Source organism: Erpetoichthys calabaricus, chromosome 10 (assembly GCF_900747795.2).
Source record: "Erpetoichthys calabaricus chromosome 10, fErpCal1.3, whole genome shotgun sequence".
Classification (NCBI taxonomy): domain Eukaryota; kingdom Metazoa; phylum Chordata; class Cladistia; order Polypteriformes; family Polypteridae; genus Erpetoichthys; species Erpetoichthys calabaricus.
The window spans coordinates 83,617,090-83,642,285 of NC_041403.2; the positions used below are offsets into that span (position 1 = coordinate 83,617,090).

The 25,196-nt window shown below is 37.2% G+C and overlaps 1 protein-coding gene across 1 annotated transcript in view; it reads right to left on the reverse strand.

Moving 5' to 3' along the window:
• wls (Wnt ligand secretion mediator) overlaps positions 1-25,196 on the reverse strand; it is a 59,238-nt gene that overhangs the window by 6,571 nt on the left and 27,471 nt on the right. Inside the window, exons 3-9 of the mRNA XM_028811515.2 lie at positions 24,044-24,168; positions 23,627-23,788; positions 17,356-17,492; positions 8,811-8,979; positions 6,828-6,925; positions 2,743-2,806; positions 243-386 (exon numbers count right to left, since the gene is read on the reverse strand). Coding sequence (XP_028667348.1) covers positions 243-386; positions 2,743-2,806; positions 6,828-6,925; positions 8,811-8,979; positions 17,356-17,492; positions 23,627-23,788; positions 24,044-24,168 — 899 coding nt within the window. The remainder of the gene's footprint in view (positions 1-242; positions 387-2,742; positions 2,807-6,827; positions 6,926-8,810; positions 8,980-17,355; positions 17,493-23,626; positions 23,789-24,043; positions 24,169-25,196) is intronic.

Sequence of the window (25,196 nt, forward strand, 5' to 3'; positions counted from 1 at the left end):
GCACTAGAGGAATAAAAAAAAAGGGAGAAAATGTTAACTCTGAGAAGGCACAGAAAACCAGAAGCTGAAAACTGAACCTGCATGGAAATGCTGTAAGTTAGTAAAGCTATGGTGAGGTCATCCTGTGTAGATGTGTTTACTTAAAATAAAATTAAATCACTTGTATATGGTAATGGGGAATTAAAAAAAAAACAAAAAAAAACCAACATGGGTTTAATAGATTGAAAAATTAAGATACTTGCCTCATAATGAAGACGTCTGGCCTTAGACATGGCTGGAAGGGAGCTTTTTTTTCCACTGATGTTCCTAAATACTTGGAACACCATAAAGCAAAGAAACAAAAAGTACAAGCAAGCACAGATACCTGCTACAATAATGAAAGCCATCTGTATAGGAAATAAAAATCAAGGAATTCTAAATTTTAGGTTGAATTTGTGTTTTGACAAAACAGAAGCTGGTACAGTTTGTTATGCTGTAATATTTGCCCCATAAGAATATGATTATCAATGGAGTGAAAAGAAATTAAATATTGCATTATAAAAGGTCTACAAGACGCATCTCAAGACACAAAAACCACGAGATTTTCATTCACATCCGACATGTTATATGTGGAAAATACCCAGCAGTAAAACTTAAAAGTAACTTTTTTTTTGGGAAATTCATGGAGAAAATGAGTTCACTTTTATACCATGTGGGCACACTCCTCAGACCTTAATGAAACGGTGGAGAGAGACAGGCACTGTAACTTAGAAACCTTTTTGGACTGAAGCTTGCTGCCACAATTCAGATGAGCATAACAAGTACTAGGTCTATACCAGCAAGAAGGTTCTTCAAGATGGTAAACAAGTACTTAGTCTTAATGAAGGACTGGAATTCCAGATGATTATTTTGATTCTTCACCAAGAAAAATTCTGGGAAGTCTACTTGGAGAGTCAAAAATAAGAAACACCTGTTCTATGAAACAAGGTCTTGTTTTAATTTATTCACTTGAACACTGAATGTTTTTGCTTTTCCTTTGTTGCTGGTTTATGCTCACAGTGCAAAGTAATTCACTGTGTCTTAAATCACCATCAGTGAAGAGAGCAAATGACAGAGCAAGCCTGGGAAATTAACGCCATTCGAAATAGTTAATGTTTGCCTTCACCATTATAGAAACTGGTGTTACTTCTGTCTATTAATATATTTATATATAACTTCATGCAAAAGGTGACTCCCATGGCTAAAATTACATATTAACATTTCAAGTAAAATAATAACTTTAAAAGCAAACTAAAACAACTGCAATTTTATTAAATGTAAAAAGATAATTTACTAGATGAACTGAAAAACAAAAAATAAAATAAATATAGCATTTGCAAATGTATGGGCACCCTAAGTAAATACTTAGTAACAGGCGGAGGAAAAGCAATTTTCCAGGGGTATTACAACTATGTAGTTAAATTATTCCATAAAATGTTTACTTAAACATTTAGCACTGGAAAAAGTATTACAGTACAAGTAGATATCCTGGAATTCTGTTGTTCTGTCAAGTCTACTGGTTACAGAAGCACCAAATGCCTTCAGTATTAGGCTCCAATGAGACCCAGCTTATTAAAATGCATCTGGTTTTGATCCTAAGTAATTGTTATAGACCTCAAGCAAGCAGGCTGGGTGATGTGGAGCACAGCATTGTCACTTCCATTAAAACCAATTTTAGTGCTTCGAAGAAAAGAGTACCAAATTTCTATCGAGCTCAGGTAAAGAGTACTACTGCACACAATTACATTGTAAGAACACCTTGATATACCAGGACTTGCATTCAGCATATTGAATTACAATTACTTTGAACTTCCTAAATCCTATGTGGAGTTATTTCATAGCAGGGAAAAAGATTAATCAGCACTACATTTTCACAGATATAAAGCACAGCCCTTTTCTTCATTCAAAAGAACCTTACTTCAATTGTTTAATAAATATACAGGCTAAGATTGGCCTTAAAATGGAAGACTTACTATCCAAGTGGAACATAGAATCTCAAGAAATACACACCAACCAGTAGACTTTTATTCAAAAGAAGGAGTAACAGTCAGTCATACTCCTAGTCCAGCAAAAAAAATATATATATATAATTCTTTTTTTTTTTTTGCAGGCCAAATTGGTCATAATAATTCTAAAACTTTCATTTTGCAATCAAATAACTTAAAACATCAGTTTCAGAAGACAGAGAATTTGAGCTTTGGAGGAAAAAAAAAATATATATATATCTTTGAAAAGGAACAGCTGAACTGCTAGAAGCAGCACACTGGAACTCTCCTTGGGGAACACATGTGCTAATTAAAATTTTTGGCCTTTTCCCAGTTCATTATTAGCAGGGGATTTGCCAGTTCCTTTCAAAAACTCAAAGAAAATCAAGAGGAAGATGCTGCACAGTCAATTATCTTTTATTTAACGAGTGAAAAATTTTAGATTTGAAACTATTCATTCGGCCTACAAATACTCCACAGTACTCATTAAGGTTGCTAGTCAAATGCAAAGTTTGACATAAAAACGTTAATTGTTAAAGAACTTTGTAATTTGCACTTTACCTCCATGAACAAGTGTAGAATCGCTTTCTATAGAAAGCACAAAGCCAAACATCTACTGGAAAAAAAATGTAATTTAGAAATCTAAGTTGTAATGTACACAAGATACACAGAAATCTCCAAGGGATTAATTTAAATGAGCTGTCAGCATAGAAGAAATGTAAATTTGAGAAAAGGATACAGCTAGCTCAGTGCCAACATCTGATGCCCAGATGCTGTAGAAAGGATTTGTTAGCTGCACTCCCCTGTGAAAAGATTAAAATTTGTGTGAAATTTCAAAGCACAGCAGCACATTTCATCAAAACCAAAAGCGTACAAATGCAAAGTGGAATCTATTGGGAGGGAGGATGAGTTGAGAAATGTAAAATTACCCAGAAGCAATGCACAAACAGGTTTATAATAAGAATCTTCATTAACATTCAGTTGATCCTTTTTTAACCTGTTCATTCTATTAAAGACAGCACAGAGTAACAGCCAGAACTGTGCACAGGATATGGACCATCTTGTAAAGAGACATCAATACATCACATTGCACAATCACACCTGGCAAAGCATCTGTGGACATTTTTGGAATGTGTGAGGAAACCCAAAGGGGGGAGAGAAAAAAAAAACAAAACAAAAAAAAAAAAAACACAAAAACCCACAAAGTCCACACCTGCAATTACCAGGCCACACATCACAACTTAGTAGTCTCATTAACCACTGTGAACTCCTATCATACTTTTAATATTACTTATAAATGATTCCTCAGATGTATAGCCTCTGAGGGTTTGGTTGTTGAAGTCTATACTGGCAAATTAAATTCAGGCACTATATAGGCACCAGCAATGAATGGAGTGCCAGTCCTATGCAGGCCATGCTCATCCAGCTGTTTACTCAACAATTTTAAGTATCAAAGGATGCCTACACTATTCCTCACAACTGGAAGAGCAAGACAAGAAAAAAAAAAAAAAAAATACCCCTTTAAAAATGCAAGCAGCACACCGGACCATCTGAACCACATTACTTCATCATCAACTAATAAACACAAATAAGATATCCATTATAAGGGTGTATGAAAATATATAAAAATGGCAGCAATTACTCATTTAGCTATGAAATACAATTAGTTCATTTATTTTAACTTTCAGAAAATTATAGCTACATTAAAATTATGAGATTAGCCATTTATTAACAGGATCTGTAGTAAAAACACAATTCAAGAACCGGGTGGGGTTAAATGTCCATATTTCATGGGATGTACCTCTTATCAGATACTGAGAAGGACATTCAGCCTTACTGGAAACAGTTACTGATAAAGTTGATGTACCAAAACATGAGCCGATAACAGCCTGCTCTTTTCCTGCTTATCAAGTAGTGCAGGAATTTAGTGAACACTTGCAAAAATGATTAATCACGTTTACATTAGAATGTTACTACCTTTAAGTTTTGTGCCTTGCGAGGACACTCCAATAGCTTTTGAAGAGCTTGTTAACACTTAAATCTCTTTTCCCATTTCCTTTTGTGGTACCAAGGTTATTATAATTAACGAAAACTAAAATCAAAACTGAAACTATTACTAAAAAAAAAAAAAAAAAAAAAAAAAAAAATTTTCGTAAACAAATAAAATAATTAACAAAACCGAAATGAAAAACTAAACAAAACTATTAAAGTAGCTTGAAAGACTAACTGAAATAAAATAATAATTTACTAAAATACTTTTAGTTTTCATTTTTGAATTAATATTCTTGCTGTTAGTCTTTAACCCTAAAACAGAAAGTCATCCACCACGAGCCGCCCAGGCATATTCATCCAGTGATCGGCGGCTGGTGACGGAGGGCAGCATTTGCGGTTACAAAGCGAGCTGAATGCGGGTGCGTAAAGCATGTGAAATGGAAAGTGATTTACTGTGCCGCCTTTCTTTGTACTTGTTGTATAACAAGATGTAATTCAAACGCCTCAAAACAGAATGTGCTGGTCAACAAAACGTTTACCATATGGACATAAAAATCACGAGTGAGTAGCGTTTGTTTATTTCTCAGGTGACTGCTTTTTGTTGACAGCAATTCACCTGCCACTTTGCACAGGACAAATTGTTTTTACTTTCTCATATACGAAGTATACAGAAAGTAATCATGAAAAAATTCGACCTCAATATTTTGATGCATCTTGACATGATAGACCTCCCAGAGACCAAAAATATTGTTTTTTTGGAATTGTGGGTGTGTCTGTGTGTGTGTGTGTATAAACACGATAACTCATAAATGCAACTAGATAGATGGATGAAATACGGCATGTGGTTGTAACACCACAGTTGTAGATCTGTATTAACTTCTGGAACAAATCCTTCACCTGAACACACATTCATTTTTTTTTTTTTTTTTTTTTATTCAAGCAGCTGCAGAGTCTGATTTATTCAACTTTACTTTTATAATAATTGTTCAATATATTATTAATTTGATTTGATGTTGATGGTTCCTTAATGTACATAATATAAAAATATAATCATTGTCTTGCGGTTTACTCCTCAAATATCCATCCCCATACCCGAGTACTGTATATGAGAGTCTCGGGGAGACCACTCCCGGTTTTTGAAAATAAAATGGCACTGATCTAGAGATGAAAGCGATGAAAAACTAAACATACTAATGGGTTTTTGTATTTATTCTATATTAATTTATCTTTTTTAGTTCATATTCACAACTCAAAATACCTGATATTGTAAAAGTAATCCATTAGCAGAATTATATTTTAAAATATTTGTCTCCCTTTTTTTAATATTTTTCTCTCACTCTCAAAATAGATAAAGAATATGACATTTCAACTTTGTTCTTAACATCAGCCTTATCATACATATTGCATACCAGGGAGTTTTCCTGCCTTACATCCAAACTTGCTGTGGTAGGCTCCAGGTTTCCTGCGATCCTGCTCTGGATAAACAGGTTTAGATAATGTATATATTGTTCTTAATCTCAGATGCTGTCTCTGTCGTTTTATGCCTGTCTGTACTCCTATTACCTGCTCATTATGGGTTTACTGTCCTTTATGTTGGTCTATTCAAGTCTCACCACCCCTAACATTGACACTATATGCTTGTTTTTCTTTGTTTCCCTCAATACAGCTAGGTGGGGTCTGCACACTCATTCAAGTCTAAGAGCCCTGTTCTTCCTTAGCCTCTGTGATTTTCATGAGATTTTAAAAATGATAAAATTGTGTAAAACTGTTCATATTCACTATCTAGTTTTGATTATGCTTGTTTTTATCAGACAAAAGTAAGACCAGATAGTAAACCGTGTAGTAATTTTCCACGAACATTAAACTTGTATCCAAATCTGTTAAGTGCACAGTTCTGTCTCATTGTGTCACAAAACTAAACTCCGTGGGAGCTCCATGCCAGAATTACTAAAACTGAAACTAATAGATATAAAAATAAAATAGAAATGTCTTTGTGAAATAAAAACTAAACTAAAACTAAAAATACACAATGAAGAAAAACTAAAACTAAACTGAATTTCCAAGTAAGTTCAGAAAAAATATAGAAATAAAAACTAATAAAAAAAGCAAAACTATAATAACCTTGTGTGGTACAATGCAATATATGTCAGTCTATCATGGTCTTAAAAGTAGTTCCTATGTGATTTCCTTGTACTGTAACTGTATGTAATATGACACTAATGCTTTTAAAGAAACTGCTTAGAGTGCTGTGCAATCTGAAGCACCAAAAAACTTGTTATGGAATCCATTTGAATCACTGAGCATAACAAGCATTTCAATGAATAAAGAGATGCATCTATGCGCAGTTAAATCAGTAACACATTTAAAAAAAAAAAAAAAAAAAAACACCCCCCCCCCCTCCCCCAAGAAAAAACTCATATTTCAGACAGAAATACAATGTACATTATGCCAATATCTACTGAAAACACACAACATTTTAGTCATAAACCAACATGGATCTCTGGCCTTACTACCCCACTTCTAGCGTAATTTATATATATATATAAAAAAAAAATCATCTGTGGCCACGTGACTTCTAAACCAACACTATTGCAATGCAAAAATCCTGCACTTTGAATGGACATTGCATTAAATGTATTGCTTGTGAATAGTGTTTTGAATGTAATCCTTGTAACAGATGCAACATTTTTCTGGTAATTATTTCATTTTGTTTAAAGGCTATCTTTGAATCTGCTGGGGGTGTTCCCTTAAATTTTTTAACAACTTCTTTACACCAGAAAAAAAAATTACAACTCCTATGGAATTAAAAAGGATAATTAAATTTTAACCTACCTTTCACACATGTCAAAAATGAAGAGACAGAAGGAGCCAAAGACAATTGGCCCAACTTGTTTCCAGTATACAGAAAATTTATTCCTTTCTGTTTGATCCTTTAAGAAGCAAAAAACAAAATTATTCCCCCCCTCAACTATCCTGATACTACTCTGTAATATGCATGAAATATATGGATAATATTCAGTTTATACAAGTTCCTCTTCATAAAGAATTTTTCTTCTTTTTTGAATAAAAGTGGAAAAAAAAAAAAGACAACTGGCAGTTAGCAAGTGTGAATTTCTAAACCCATTTAACAGTTTTTTTATATTATATTATATAATATATATATATATATATATATATATATATATATATATATATATATATATATATATATATATATATATATATATATATATATATATATATATAAAACAGATACAAGCCATTTAGAACCTAGCATACATGGGTTAAGCTCATCTTTCCACCATCTATAAAATAAGATGCAATCTTTACATGGCTAAAATGGTGCAAGTCTGCCCAAACTGAAATTGAGTCTTTCAGATACATTTGGCCTGTGAGAAGGTTGGGATGTGAGCAGAAAACAGAATTTAAAAAAAAAAAAAAAAAATGCTGCAACTTCCTTTTTATTCACTCACACTATGTATTATGGCAATGAATCTTTAAAAAAATTATTTTTTGCGATTAAATTAATTAATAAAATAACAAATCACAACAAACTTACTGTTACAGAGACATCCTGCCATCCTCACTATTATATTGTAATATAAATAAAAAGCCTACAGCACTCACTATTTTGATGCATAATTATTGTTCTTTTTATTAGGGAACACCACAATGCACCTTTATTACATATCTTCAATAGCATCTCCCCACCGCTACTGCAAGTATTTTAGCGAGTTGCATGTCATCTACAACCTTTTAACCTATATTATATATAATCATAACACCCTCTGTCTTTTTACATTTGTGGTTGTTACAAATTACAGGTTACATAGCATTTCAAAAAATTTCCAGGGGATTCAAGCGAAAAACTGTGCATTATAATAAAGTGGTCGAGTCAGTCTTTAAAATTTTATACTGTGTGTATAATAAAGCAGAAGCAACCTAAAATTCAGGTTACATGGTATGTTAAAATCTCAAAGGGTGGTTGGACAGCAACAAATGCATCACTCCAAAAGCTCTGTGTATATGCGGATATAATTTAAAATATTACAGTAAATTTTAAGGCTTTGTAAATGTTCCATCAAGAGGTGGGAAACAAAACCAAAGCCTTATGTAGTACCAAAACAGTTTCAGTCAATAGAAACAGATTTGGCATACTGTTTAGGTTTGGCCCTACTTATAATCAACAGTTCCACATCAATGATACAATGGAAAATGGAGCAGGGTATGTGTGTGATGGTGAAGCAGAAACAATCGTACATGAATTAAAAATAGATTTTGTATTTACATTATTGTTCATGCAATTTAAAATAGACTTCATAGCGTTTTAAGAATTTAATGGGAAAGTCATAATAGGAGGACTACACCACAAAAATCCTGCATTATTCCAGGACAATTGAGTGGATGTTCATGAAATTTTGCAAGTATATTACAGTTAATCCAAACAGACAGACTGTATACAGTCTGGAATTGCAAATGTTTCATCATAGATAGGGGTGAAAGAGAACAACAGTAGTTTTTTTCTATTTTAAATGTTGCATCAATTATTCAAACACACATAAATACACAAAGATACATATACACACATTCTCAACTCATGAGAGCAGATAAACTGATAGGTAGTGCAGACAACAGACAGGTCACTTGCATTTCATCCAGCAATGACAAAGGCTGAACATTTAAAAAACAAACAAAAAAAAAAAAAAAAACAAACAAAAACAGATATTGTTAACCCATTTTAGAATGTACCTGGACAATGCCTGGTACTAGTTCTAAATATGTCTCCTAGGCACAGTCACATGTATCAATACCAACCATTAAATGCTCTCCACAGAAGATGATCCAAAAGGACAGCAGCATAGAATAGAATATTCCTTGTCGAATATCCCCAAAGAGAAGCATCCAGGTCCAATTGAAGCCAATAGAAAACCACTCCACTGGAATGTTGATAAATGTCATTGAAAGGCCAAGTGCAAAGATCACCCTGGAAATTCCAAGGCCGCAAGATGGGGGAAAAATAAAAACACAAATTAAAGCATTTCTGAAATGCCCCAGCCAGGAATGAAAGACTGCAGAAAATAACTTTTCCATACCACCCATTAAGCAAACCACTGTCATGAATACTCTGTCAATGAACAGCATCAGATCGGGTGTGAATTTTTACTGGCGCTGTTAGAGTCTTATCATAAGGGGGGGGGGGGGGGGGTCGAGGGACAGCTTGAACGTGACGGAGAGAATAAAACTGGAAAGAAAAAAAAAAAAAAAAAGCTAACTTTCAGAAATGCCATACATTTACAGCTGATCTGACGCTGTTCATTTTCAAATAATATTGCATTAGTGCAACATTGTTTTCTGATTGGTACTATTCAGGTCATAAAATGATTTCTTCAAAATGTCACATATATTTGTCTTTCTGTTTTGCCCGGTGCTGCGTTGACTTCGTGCTTCAGAAGGCGTGAGCTTATTCAGTGCGAGTAGGAGCACGCAGGTGGCCAGTTGCTTGTGCTATAACACGCTCGACTTGGCGGCAATCAATGCACATGTACTGTAGAAGGCATGCACGGGGGGTGGCACTGACAAAAGAAGAGTTTTCATGGCTCACCTTGCAAAGGAGCTTCGCCGTCGCTTCTTACAAGAAAAGGCGATGGATAAAGCAAAAGAGGATGAAACATCGACAAGCTTCTGTTCCAAGACAGCCGCTTCCCCCAGTAAAACTCAGTCAGTATCAGGCACCCCTTCAATGTAATAGGAACCACAGCATAGAGAGAAGTGTATGCATTACAACAGGTACACATGTCGTAAATGTAAATAGGACAGTCCTTCAGTGTGTGGGAACTGTTAACATTTTAATCTGATGACTGCATATAGCGCGGAACTGACCTCTCTGTACTATTCTTTCCTCTGCATGTCCTGGAGTACAAAAGAAACACCACCATGCACCCAAAAGTGGACACTGGCAAGATCGGGGGGGGGGGGGGGGGGGGGGGGGGGGGGGAAATTGCGGTCACCGATTACAAGCACAAGAAGGCGTGCGAATGAATATGAATAATGTTGCATCAGTGCCACAATGTTTTACGAAATGTACTATACAGGTCATAAAATTAGTTATTCCAAATATATATACCTATGTCTGTTTTTTTTTTTTGTCAGTGCGGTTTTGACATCATGGGCCATAAGGTGTATACTAATTCAGCATAAGCAGGAACACAATAAAACAGAAAATCAAGTGACGCTGAGATACGAAGAAGGCAGATTCACCAGCGTGTGTGTGTGTCAGCTTTTATCCCTCCAGATCAGAGAATTTCCAGTTCCATCGTCTCAAAACACCACTCACGTCTACAGTTATTCCCAGTTTCAGATAAAAAGTAACCGCGTCAGATCTAGGGTGGAGGGTGGGTGTTATCGTGACAGAGAATAAAAGTGAAAAAAAAAAAAAAAAAGCCAATTTTTACAAGTACTCTATACATTTACAGCGGCTGTTACAGACACAAATCAAATATTGTTAATATTCTACAGTAAAAACATATAAGAGTAGCTCACTACTCAAAACGGTAAATTTTCCGGGGAGCTGGTTTCAAACTCATGACCTCTGGATTATAAATCAGCAGTTCTAACCGCAGCACCACAGAAGCTGGCGTATTGTACTTACACCTTTTATGAAAGTGTTTATTTGATATTTGGCCATCAGCCTTCACACATTACAGTTCACATTTACATTTTGTCATTTATTACTAAAACGTTTCTGTTTTAACGATATGTTTACATAGATTGTTGTAGACACACATCAAATTATTTCCCCTTATAATTCCGGGTAGCTCACTCCCAGAGGGAACTGGGAGAACTTCTTGTCTGTTCTGCGGTAGTGAGGGGGGTGGGGTTGGTATAGCAGGCTGCTTGCTGTTTGTACTTACTGACGCATTTAGAAGGCAAAAGACGCTGATGGAGAGGTGCCAAGGGATTTAAGGTGAGCCTGATTTACGAGTTTTTTCATAGGCTCTGGTAATTCTAGTGTTAACCTCCATTCTCTTTTTATTTTTCCTTCCTCCACACTCACACTCCTATTATATATAACAGGAACGTGGATCAGGTGTGGCGATTATCAGCTCCCGGCATCAATTACGGATGCAGACAACTCCTCACCTGTGCACTTAAGCAAGGACCACCTGCATTATGAAGCACCCGGGAACCGCTCCCAGCCACACTACCACACCCCCTTCTTTAAACCTCGAGTGCGGCGATTATCTATTTAAAAAACTGGCCTTTTCAATCTGAGCTGTGGACCAGCTACACCACAATATAACTAAAGAAAAAGAAAATCGGGACAAAGTACAACGCGGGTACAATCTCTTGGGCGGCGCAGAAGTAACAACTGTTCACTCATAATCAAGAGGTCCTGGGATCTAATCCGGGTGTCCCCCAGAATTACCATTTGAGTAGGAGCTGCTCTTATTTATTCTTGTATAATAAAAATATACATTTGATTTGAGTCTGTAACAGCCAGTGTAAATTTATAGTGCTTGTAAAGGTTAGTGTTTTTTTTTTTTTTTTTTTTTTTTAAATATTCAGTTTTATTTTCTCAGTCACGCTCATGCTCACCCCGATCCGATTTCAAATAAAGACATGCTGTAACAGAGGTGAACTCAGATGAGGATGAGGGTTCTACACTGGAGAAAGAGAACAGAAGCTCTCCCCGCAAGAAACGTCCACTCACATACAAAAACAACACAGCTGTACCAGGAGTAAAGGCTGCATCCAAACGGTGCCATCTTTCGCAACAGGTCGGGCATCTTCCTGCCACTCAGTCTGCCCCACACATGTCCTTCAAAAAAAATGCAGAGCTTAAAAGCAGCTCCTGTCACACCATACGCAACTGTGTTTGATCTTACTCAGGAAAAGATCCCAAATTGCTCCATGGGAGAAAGACTTTCCGAGACTAAGGTCAAAGCTTATGAAACCGTTTCTGGACAAAGGCAGAACTGTAACAGTTGCGTGGATCATCCACAGGCAGCTAAAGTCAATTTAGTACACATGTACTTTGTGAGCATGCCTATGTCGATCAAACAGAGGAAGTTCTGCAGTCTACTTGTGACTTTACGCTGTAGGAAGATACATAAATAAATCAAGGTAAATAACATTCGATCTGGCTTTTATAAAAATAAATGTTTTTATACAAAGACCATCACAAAACAATCACAAACAGGACTTTGCACAATACCTTGGCAAGCTCTGTAAACCCTGCTTTTTCATTGAAGGACAGGTGTGGGTCAGACCGACTCCCAACCTTTTGCTGCATCCAAACAGTGCCATCTTTCGCCTTTACGCCTGGTGCAGCTGCATTGTTCTTATATGTGAGTGGACATTTCTTACGGGGAGGGCTTCTGTTCTCTTTCTCAAACGCAGAACCCTCATCCTCATCTGAGTTCACCTCTGTTATAGTTCGTCTTTACTTGAAAACAACAGTGTCAGATCGGGGTGAACATAACTAAGAGAATAAAACTGTGTGTGTGTGTGTGTGTGTGTGTATATATATTATATAAATAAAAAAGCAAGCTATACATTATTTACCCTATGCAACTCAAGGACCTCACATGCATACAAGGAAGACTTGAGCTGGGAGAACTTTTTGCCCAAGATGAGCTCTGGCAGTGTATAGCAGGCTGCTTCTGCTCATCGACACATTTACAAAACAAGACACTGATAGAGTGGTGCAAAGGGACTTAAGGTGGGCTGGGATTATGAGTTTTTTCGTAGGTTTTAGGGATTCTATTGTTAAAGCTATATACTATTTAAAGAAAGGATGTTAGTTTCATAATATAATTAGCTTCAAAATAAAACATTGTCAAGATTTACATTGATTTTTAAATCATCTGTAGTCAGAACAGTTAAAATTTAACATCTCAGATACCTTCAATTTGTAATACAAATATTGTTTAGTGTGTGCCAACAAGCAGTATTGCCTTTAAAGTTGTTATCACTTATTTACTTATATGTGGTTTATCTGGACATTAGGAATAATGTAGAACCTTGAATCCCATTTCAAGCAGATCCACAAGTAGATCTTTGGACCTGAGCGACAATGATTCTTACTAGGGTCATGAATCTGGTAACCAAGGGAAATACTGTACTTTGACTCCCTTGATTTGTTACTATGAAAAGCAATCTCTCAGTTACATTCAGAAGCGTTAAAAATACAAAAAACAAAGAAAAAAGGAAGAAAAAAAAAAATCCACACTGTTTCTGGAAACTAATCACTTTCTCATTGTGTAGTGCGAACTATTGAATTATGCATCAATTATGCAATGAGACTTTAAAAAGGGTATAATTGGCATTTATAGCTTTGCAGCTTTTAAAAAGTGCAGTATATAAAAGCCTTTACTCCGAGAGGAACAACAAAATGTAGGTCCTAGAAGAGTAAGAGATACTACAGGAAACACAGACAATGTCAGCAGATGGAAATTTATTTGAATAACTCGGCAGTCTAATTTTGAAATGGAATTCAGCGCATTAGTCTATTTAAAACAAAAACCACCAGCAAAAGCTGCAGTCAAAAGGCCATATTTTTATGTTTCATTTACATTTCGGCTCTGTCCTGGGAGGTTTTTTTTTTCCTTTAAGCTATCTGTGCCCAAATAAGAGATGTGAAACTGGAGTTTATCATAATTAAAGAGGATCAGTGTTATGACCACAACACTTTAGTGTAACAATTCAAAACTGGAGCTTGCAGCTATTTGTTTTTACCCATTACTCCTCAAACATGTCTCATGACAGTGAAACCCCGTGTAGTGGGAATTGGCACCATGCTACAACTTTGGGCTCTTGTAGCTCATGCATCAAACGTATTGATGGTAAGAACAGACACACACACAGACACAAAATTACAAAAGTTAAGAAAAACAATTATTCTTTATTTACAAGTGCTGCAAACAAAAATGGTGAAAAAACAAAATTCCAAATCAAAATGATGTGGTGTGCTTAAATAAAAACCCAGTCCTAACACATACACACACACAGCAAAAATGATAAAAATCAACAAAAAGCAAATATTTACAAAAATACTGTCCTTTCCTCCTACGCCACTCAAAAATCAGGAAAGGAAAACAAAAACAATGAGATCTTATTCAAATAGAAGAAGAAATATTTTCTTCCTCCTTCCACCAAGCAATAATCAAGGAGAAACTACATACAAAAACAAATATCCTTCCTAATCCAAACTTGAATGATCAGGAAAAAGAAATCAAATTTACATTAAAGAAGAGGGGAGGGAGAGAAAAAAAAAACACCACAGTTAAAAGTCCCACTATCAATATACACAGGCTTTAACTTGCGCTGACCACTCCACCTTCACTCTGTGTTGATTCTGAAGGTTAGCTGGACACACAATCCAGTCAAGATAACCTCTAGTGTCCGCTCCTCCATTTTATATGTCAAAGGTGGATTGTTGCACCAAATCCCCCTCTACATACTCTTGTTCCCCAATCAGTGAGCACTGTAGCAACGCCACTCGCCCTGTGCTGCCCCCTCCTCCAGGGACTCTATTTACCGAGGCAATTGCTGGCACACATTTTGTAAGGAACTACCTCTAACTCTCTTGCTTGCCACTGCACTCTCTCTGGTGAGTACTACAGGCAAATTTTAACTTTTGCCCAAGACTGCTACACTTAGAACTGGGAAAGGGGGTAATGCAAGCTGTGCATTGCCTTGTTAAAGTTTTAACAGTGGCAAGCAGGTGGTAGGCCTCCCAGGTACCAATGTTTTTTTAATTCTCACAACGCTAAATAAATCAGGCACACATGCCGTGGCCACACAGATCCACTGAGAAGCTGCATCTGTTTTGGAGATGCAACACACCTCCTTCTCCTCCTTACTTAAGATAGGTGTGCCCATTTTCTCCATAGCTATTTAAAAAAGAAAAAAAACACAAGTAACGAAATAAATAGCTACACTGCTATATTGTGATAAGAGTATCACTTTCAGTGGTGTGCTGCACCACACACCTCAGCTGTTAAACTTCTAGGTAAAACTGCCAGGAAAAAAATATCCAGTTTATTGAGCTTTCTCCTCAAACAGTATTAACCTTGAAACAGCCAAAAACCTAAGGAACCCTATCAAACTCCCAACCTTAGGTTCCTCCCCACACCATGCCCACATATGAAACCAGAGGACATTCCATCTCCCTGGTTATTCCAATATAAGTTGTAGGAGAGTTAAAGCCAATCCTGGTGTCGTTGGGTGCAATATACATTACGAATCAGACCCTAACAAAAAGGTGTTAAAAGCCAGAAGACAAAGCCTTTCTGAAAAAGTGACAAACAAAAATCTCCTTTATGAGAATCCTTCCTCGCATTCAGTTTTTGCTGGAAGCCTCATCTGGTATAAAATTCTGCACCACATTTACAATATAATATATCACTGAAGTTTTAGATACTTTTTACCCCCCCCCCACCCCAAGGATTTCAAGGCAAAAAACTCTAGTAGCCCTCAAGCTTTAGTAACCCTCTCTTGTCTCTTCTTGGTGTCTGTATTAATCATACATCATATAAATGGGATATACTGCCACCTAGTAGCTTCCGTTTCCACACTGGTATATGTATATAGGTCTGTGATGACACTAGGTGTTAAACGGAGAACTCTTTCTTACTGACACGATATTGGGGCGTGATCAAGGCATTTGCACCCACTCTAGGTTAAAAGGAGCCTTAGGTGGTTACATTGGGGGGATGAACAGAGAGACACTGCAGGCAGACAGACAGACAGACAATAAGGTTTTGGGAGTATGAGCCAGCATAATGGAAGGAAGGCAGAGTGGTCAGTGGCACTGCAAGGGATCAAGAGGAATTTTAGAAGAAGTAGTGCTAGGCTGTTGGCAAAGGAAACAAAAGAAGTAAAACTAGGAGGAAAGTCAGGATTGTGGCAGGCTGGAGAACAACATTTACCCTTTAAAATCCATTCTGCAGTAAGTAACACAGACGTGAATATAGAAGAATGCACAGTGTCTTGTGGTTTTAATGAAGGGATCCAGATTTTTTTTTACATTCAGTTTTAACCTATTTATTGTTGATTTAACATTCACCATGAACACTTTTTATTGGGATTATTTATATAGTATTTATTTGATGAAGTACTGAACTACACTTTATTTTTTAACACTTGAATGATAAAAGTACTTTTTGCACTGTGTCCTCATTAAACTGGCTCATGTTAAACAGGACTACCAAAAGGTCCTGTGTTCAAGGAAGTATGGCAGCTGCGGCCATCCCAGGCAATTACAGGGTCTATCCTGCTAGTGTCTCTTTTGCTGTCTGGCATGGAGGTTTTATACAAGTATTGACTCTGCCTAGTGGTACCCCTGCCCCTCGCAACATCTTGTCAACCAGGCACCCTATAACCTGCACAGAGAAATGTATATATAAAAACAAACACACTGAATGAGTAAATATTTACATAGCTGTGCCAGAAAGTGGGAACAATGTTTCTAAATCATAGAATAGTTAAGAAAAAAATAATTTAAAATAAAAGCAAAGCTTTTACTAAAAACAGCAATTTGACATTCTAGTTTAGCTACCATGATGGAGTTCCAAGGATGCTGCCACTGCCGTCAGGACAGAAGTCTTAAATTGTTCCCATAGGTTAGGCATACAATGCTACGTCCTACAAATTTGTGTTTTCTGGAAAGAATTCCAAAACCCCACGGATCCCACATTTGTCTCTTGCTGTTTTGCCATTTTTAATTTCTAATGACGTGAGTAGTACCAATATCAAACTTTCATTGTAATTTACTTGTTCAATTATTCAGATAGTTGCAACACATTTTTTCAAAACTTTTACTTACATAAAAAACAAAAAATCCAACATTCATGTTGAACTACTGTGGTCATGTTACAACTACTGCTTAAAACGTATTATTTTTCAAAATTGTTTTGTTGAATTTCTTAGCCCTTGTTAGTACTAGGGTGTTGTACCGTGTTAGCCATTATGAATGTAGAGAAAAGCCAAGCAAAATGACACCTTTTATTGGCTAACTAAAAAGATTACAATATGCAAGCTTTCGAGGCAACTCAGGCCCCTTCTTCAGGCAACATGTAATACATCTTGCCTGAAGAAGGGGACCGAGTTGCCTCAAAAGCTTGCATATTGTAATCTTTTTAGTTAGCCAATAAAAGGTGTCATTTTGCTTGGCTTTAGCCCTTGTTATAAAACATTAATTTCCAGTTCAAGAAATTTATATAGACAAAGTAAATTCGGTAGTACAATAGCCAAAAGAAAAAAATAAAAAATAAAACCCTCGTTCAAGAAATTGGAACCAAAAGGAAGATGACGATTTTAGGAAAGAACAGGTGGAACTACCCACAGTACAACTCACTTTTCAAGCAGGACAGGTGGTCGAGTCATCAGAGTAATTCGCCTCCAATACCAGATCATAATGATGAGGATGCTGGGAGTAAGAAAAGTTTTCATAGCAAACCACACTTTTGTAAAACCGCCATTCTGATGAATACTCTATTTGGGGTGGGGGATTAAGAGAAAGAGAAATTAGAATAGATTTTTTCCTTCTTCCACAAACTAAAAAAGTTAAGATACCTGGTTTGTCAGTAGAACAAGGTAATTACATATGCAAGACTTTATTGAAGAATTGTTTTTACCACTTTTCATTCTAAACACCTCTTCTCAAGCTAAACAAAATGCTTAAAAAATCTAATTTATACACAGGAAAGTTGGCCAGGAGGGAGATATGAAACCTTAGCAGGTAATCCTACTAACTTGCTAAGAACATCTAAATCTTTCATTTTTTTTTTTTTTTTTTAATTTGTGACTGTGCAAAACAAAGATGTTGTCTTTATTAAAATGATAAAAATGAAAAATGGTTGACAACTACTGTTCTTAGATTAGGATAAATTTAAAATGACTCTTAAGGTGGTTTGGGCAAATAAAGAAACTAAGTTAAATACAAAACAAAGTTAAAAAAATTTTTGCTACATGCCTTTTACTGACATTAACACGATTTAAGGAGCTGAGGAAAAGCCACAGAAATCATAACTGAGAGGGACATACCAAAATCCAATAAGATTTACTGACTGGTAGCTATGAATCTCACCAGGCATGAATGTCTACCCTGTGATACACAAATTCTCCATCCAGGATTGGTTCCTGCCTTGTACCTATTGCTGACAGGACAGACACCAGCTCTCTATGACCCCAAAGTGGATGAATGGGAGAAGCTCTCCAGGTACCATGCAAAAAGATTATGGGGGCAGCAATATCTACAGTAAAATAGGTGTTTAAATCTGAATGGACAAGGAGTCTAAAATGTATGCATTAGGTTTATAATACAGGTTAAAAATGTTCAACATATCCTAATGTTCACTTCTAGTCAGGGTATAAAATCATGTTTTATGCATTGTACTGAAAATGAACACATACAATCTTCTCACCTCTTGTACATAAAACAACCAACCTAATAATTCCCTTGTAAGTATAAACACAGTTATAAGTCTCCAAGACAATGCCTTCAACCAAAAGGATCCAATTAGATACAGCAAGTGATCAAGTTTCCTATCTTGCTCTACTGATTCCCTGATGAAGTGTAGCTGCTTCAGTCACAAATTCAACTTGTGCACAATCCACATTAGCTTATAAATACAAAAATACCAATTGTGCACCATTGATAAACTACAATGTCATATTGTCAAAATGAAGACAGAACAATGGTTATTATACATGCCACAACTAGATAGATAGATAGATAGATACTTTATTAATCCCAAGGGGAAATTCACAAATTCATTCACAAATTCAACTCTTTACAAATATCCAGCTGCAGGTGCTCCCAACACCAGTGTAATGGGAGAAAACAGTCTTCCCTACTGACCAGGCAAGCAGTCGCAAACAAGATGTTCAATATGTCCATCTACTGTTTCTAAAGCCACCACACCAAATCACAGCAGCACTGTTTAACTTGCACAATGACCAAATGGCCTTCCTGAGCCATGGTTTGAATATGTGATTGGAGGCAGCTAGAAATGACATCTCGTCTGAAATCTCAGAGGACCAACTTGTACAAATCAAAATCCACAGCAGGTAGAAGACAACATCATGCTCAGAGGTGTGTTGAAGATCCTGAAAGGAGGAGACATTGGCTCATAGTGGAGACTGCAGCATTTGAATAAGTTCTGGTTCATTAATGTCTGGTTCCATGTCAGTAGTAGAGTAGGAGGAAGCACAGGATAGCAAGTCTGTCACCACATTTTCATGGCCAGGATTGAACTGTAAGGTACAAATTTTACTGCTGAAGTCTCTCCAACCAGTGGTAAATCCTAAGGAGCTTGTGTACAATGCCTGATGTGGATAGTAGGGCTGTGAATGCCTGATGGTCAGTGTGTAACATGAATGTCCACTCAAAGAAACACATGCCACTGTTCACAAGTGATAGCTTCATGCTCACCTACAAGGTACTTTTGGTCAGCTGGACTTGGAGCCTGGTAAGTGGAGGAAATGTGTCTTTTAGTGCATTCAGTATATGTGATAACACTGCTCCTAACGCTACTCTGGAAGCATCACACAACAAAGGTAGGGCTAGAGATAGTAGTGAGCTGTACCTTCAAGGGATTGAGAGCTTCCGAGTAGGTGGGAGTCCAGGAACAAGGAAAGTCCTTCCACAGTAGGCAACATAGTCAGGCTGTGGAGGAAGAGTACTGTGGCAGAAATCAAAGATAGCAGGCAGTCTTTCTGAGATGTGAGACCACCTGGGCTGCATTTGTGGGCTCTGGGATATGCTGGATTGCTTCCAAATGAGACGGAAGTGGAGACAGGTCATCGAAAGTTACACAAAACTTCCGAAACTTAATGGAAGGCACTGAGAAAACACATTTATTGCCAATCAGTATGAGGTAATGTTTAGCTAATACTCTGTGGAGGTGCTCATCTTGGACAGCTGGGGTTGGACTATGCATGACTATGTTATCCAGATATAGGACCACCCCAGGAATCCCGGAAAAGATAGACCTCACATTCTGAAAACAGGTTGGGGGGCAGAGCAATGGCCAAATGGTACCTTAGTATAACTAAACAATCAATTGGCAGCAACAACAGCAGTCAAAACTCTTTCAGAGAGAAATCTGCAGGTACCTACTGGTAAAAGGTCCAATTTGGACAACACCTTGGAGTTACTGAACTGGGTGGTGAGTGCCTCAGCGATTGGCAAGGGGTATTTACCTGGTGTTACGGCTTTTTTTCACAACCCTAAGATCAATGCAGAGGCGTAAACCCAATTTCTACGTTTTGCTTTTACTAGTTTTTGAGACCCACAATGATGCACTAACTGGTTCAATTATGCCTTTCTTCAACATGTTGCATAGTTCACCAGCCATAACCATCCTGGAGGGCCAAGGAACTCTGAGTAGTTGGATGATAGGGTGCATGGAAGGATCAAGTAGTGGCTGGTGCTTAAAAGTTGAGAGGTAATCCAAACTTGTGAAAAAAGCTGGTCATTGCTAAAGCTATGGGAAGAAGATATGGAGAACAGCTGACCATTTGGTGCCTAGGAGTATAAATCCCTGGGCTGTAAAGAAGTTGGCACCATAGTGGGTGAGATAATAAAATAATTCATTACATTTATATAATGCTTTTCTCACTACTCAAAATGCTACCACACAGGGAGGACTCTTACAGCAAGGCAGTAGCACAACTACAGAATAGCAGAGTTTAGCAGGGAGAGTGAAGTGAGAGAAAAGCTGTTTAACTGGGGTCATGTTAAGCAGAGACACTGCTATCCCAGTGTCCAAGAGCAGAGGAAGACGCACAGTGTCCAGCTCCAAAGTAGGACATTTTGAAGTTTGGGGGTGTGAAACTCACCAAGTGAATGGTTGTGGATGCAGTCCAAGTGGAAGACTACAGAGCCCTTGCAACAGATGAAGCGGAGGCCATTGGACAGACTTTAGCAAAGAGGTTAAGCTTCCTGCAGTTCTGGCACCTGTGTTGTCTGTGGGGCAGCTCAGAGCTCTAGACCTATGACCAATGGAACTACATTTACTGCAGTGCAGTTCAGAAAGAGCCAGCAAATGCCTTGTATAGTGAACACTGAAGCTGTCCCGAAATGAAACTGTGCTTCTCACTAGTGGCACTGGAGGCTTCAGTTACTTGTCATGTGGCAGCGTGGTGCTATACCAGGGAAAACGGAAAGTTTAGCCTTAAGTTCAGTGGCTGATTCAATCTGAACTGTCATATCAACTGCTTTCACAAGCCTTATATATCATTTGGTGCCATCCATAATCTTTAACAAATTCTAGGGTTACTGGTATGTTCTGCAAGTTGGTTCCAGATAAATTCCTCATGTAACTCACTAAACTTACAAAAGCTGGCTAAACCCTATAAGTCTGCCATGAACTGATGAACTGACTTGCCAGGCTGCGGATGGCGGAGATGAAAGAGGATTCATGAGATGAGGACACTTTGAGGTGTAGAGAAATGAGAAGCCAGGAGGCTAACTGATGTAGAATATCCAGCTGCAGTTCCAAGGGTTTTAAAAGATGCATTGGTCTTCTGCACTTAGGCAGTATATACGTATGGTAGTTTGTACAAGCATTGCTCACCTCGTCCACAACAACATCTGTTAAATAAAGTCTCAAAAGGTTCAATCCGGTTAGTCTATGGCACTGGCGGCTTGCCCAGCAGTGCAAGGAATGCAGAGGGTGGTGGGAATGAAACCTTCATTATCATCACCAATGTTATATTGCCAAAATGAAGACTGCACAACACTTAGTATGCATGCAACAACTCTTTTCCTGACACAGTGCTATTGCTATTTCAATAAAAGCACATGCTTCACTAATGCATGGAAAGGCAGCACGAAATATGGTGCAGTCTCAAGGTTGAGCAGATATAACATACAACATCCTTGGTAACCAATACTACATTCACTAGAACACATGTTTTAAATCACTTGACAGTATTACACCCAAGGAACTATTCACTACTGCTACCTAAGATGGGCACTATGGTAGAGTATTTATGAACATGGGAGTGTTAAGTAAAAGCACTAACCAAACTCCCAAGCGGGTCACTCCACATGTAGAGTTTCTCTGTTCTACCAATAGCCAAGTCCGCTTTTTTCCCCCCAAAAATACAAAGATATGAAATAAATGAGAAATCAAAACAACAAAACGCTGCAATCACGCAGCTCATTTAAAAAAAAAAACCATGTGGGTAACCTTGTGCGATTTAAAAATCGGACATCAAGGATTTCTTCCTACATCCCAAATACACTAAACTGACCTAGTAATAGACAGCATACCCTACAATAAAACTTGTAAATAACCCAGGATTTCTTTGCATCTTGTCCCCCAATAATACAAAGATTGGCTGCCTTCCCTTTACCCTGAAAAGGTAAAGAAAGAAGTTCTGAAATTTATAGAAACAACGAACCTTGAACCTTACGGCTCAACACCTTAGATCAAAGTGTCCCACCAAACTTAAATTTTTAATTTGCATCTGACAAGAAAAGTTAATTGTAGGCGATCTCACAACATTGTATACAATGCATCCCACAAGCCCGGCTAATTTGAAAAAGTGAGAATTAAAAGGACACTAAGTTACGACTAGAAGAAACCGAACCCAATGTAAGCCAAGCAAAAGCACATCAGGTGGCAAGCCCCTTTCCAACTATTACATGCAATGGTGCCAGCATAATGTTTGGAAGACACTTCACAGAACTGTTATTTAGGGCTGAAATGAATGAAAAGTTATTATTATTTTTTTTTTTTTAATACATTTAAATTCTCGAAAAGCAGAAATTTACAATAGCATTCTATTAAAACAACACAGACACAGTACAATCAACAGCTTCAAAATCAATACTAGAACTACAAAGAAAAAAGTAGGCTGAATAAAAATGCTGCCGTCTATCAAAGAGCAAAAACTGCAATGCAAGTACAGTGGTACCTTGAGATACGAGTTTAATTCGTTCCGTGACCGAGCTCGTAAGTCAAAATGCTCGAATCTCATTGCAAACACTTCCTTTATCTCACTTTAGGAGGCAAGCTCCTCCGTGATATCGATCTCCTGCAGAACCTCCGTATGTTGCCGCGTCTGTAGTTCCATCAACTCCTAAGTCGTCAGTTTCTCGGAATGTGCGGCAACAAGCTCTTTGATGGCTCGTATTTCAAATTTTGGCTCATAACTCAAGACAAAAAAAAAAAAATCGACCTAGTGACGGCTCGTATCTCAAAAAAACTCGTACGTTGGGGCACTTATCTCAAGGTACCACTGTATAATCAAATTGTTAAGGTCAAAATTTTACTTTCTTTTTGGAAGTGCACACTATAATGCCCAAGACTTAAAAATAATCCACTTTAAATCGAAAGGGAGTCTGTGACGTGGCCAGAAATAATCTTTGTCTAACCAAAGGCTTCAACCAGTAAAAATGGGCAAAAAAGGCTGCTATTTCCCCAACCCCCCCCCCCCCCCCCCCCCCCCACCCCGAGATGCTTATACTAAGAAATTGGGCTGTATGGTTCAGGTATTTGTTAAAGAAGAACTTAGCTCAGTAAAATCTCACTTTAGAAATAAGTATGAATAAAATAAAAAATAAAAAAAGGCAAACGTTTTTATTTTTGGCGTTTACCACACTTAGAACTCACCACAAGACCAATATCCTTTATTTCACCAATTCCAATATTGATTTTCTTTCGTTCATTCACAGGAAGGCGAATATTCACAAGATAATACTTATGGGCAACAGTTCCCACTTCCATAAACGGCAACAAATCGCAATCATAGGGAAGACCCTCATTTTTCTTGGTCTACAAATGGAGAAGATTAACATTCAGAAGTCTAAAGCAACAAATAGTATGAACTATGAATGAAACAAGATTTTAAAGCTATTCACAAACACGCACATATACAAATTTCTGCAATGGTGGTACAGACAAGAAGCACTTAAATGACACCAGTTTCACTACCTAGCTTTCACAATACACCAGCAATAATCTTACCTAATTCTCCTTTAGGCATCTAATAAGACAGAACATATTAAAACTCTTAAATTAACCTCATACCTTATTAGCTGGGAAAACACAGTTTAGTTTGCGCTGTTCTTTAGAATGTGCCATTGGTGTCCATTCACTGACAATATCATCTCTGTAAGCCAGGGAAGCATCAATTGTGACTACTCCTGCTTCATCTGCAAGACAAAAATGGAAATTATGCAGGCCTTTGAAACAAAGGCTCAAAGCTGTATCCTAATAAACTTACTTTTTCACCCTCACTTACACACAACATTTAAACATTAGATGTTTTACAGACCACTAAACATGAAAATCATCAATTCACATTACGAATATATGAAAGAAAACACACAAATTCACACAACAGAAGCAGCAATATTTCAAACTTGGAAGAGGGAATACACATTTCAACACAGTGAAAACAAACTAACTATACTTACCATGCATAAAAAAGCTCTATCATCATCCACCAACACTTTGTTACTAACACCGAGTAAAAAGCACTGTATTCTCACGCAGGATGAGGAGATTAACACTGACCCGACCACAGAAGTATGCAGCAGAACAAGTGTGGGAATGTGTAGGCTTGTCATTATTACTGTACTGCCAGTAGTATTTCAACAGGAGATGCATAGGGTGCAAGGCTCTTCACGTGAACACACAGTGTAACAAGAAAAATACTGAAATTTGTTGACCAACAAGCACTGATTGTGCTTGTTGGTCAATAGCAACAGCAGACCATACACCGCAAGTATAATGGAAATTAAAATATGGCTATCGACAGTCCATTTCTTTTTCTCTTTGGATGCAATAAAAGCACATGGCTTAATTTAACGTCAATTTTCCATAGAAGGTACAAGTTAGTTTTGCAATACAGAGCCCTGAACTCAAATTATTCCTCCCTATTGAAAAGATTAATCTTCCCATAACGAAAAGTAAACTGGACCCAGGGTGCAGTAAGATTATCGCGTAGCTCTCAAACCACGGTTTTCATCTGTAAAAAGTCATGAACAAACATGCGACAGGCAAATTGGAGAACTTTTAGAAACATAACTACCGCACTGATATATCTAATCTTACCCGTAATGTAGACTATTCTCAAATTCAGTACTGCACGTCAGCCATTGTTCATATCAAAAAGTCTTGCTGAAAGTCAAATTTCACATTAGCAACATATTATATGCTTTCTGCCTGCCATGGCTAC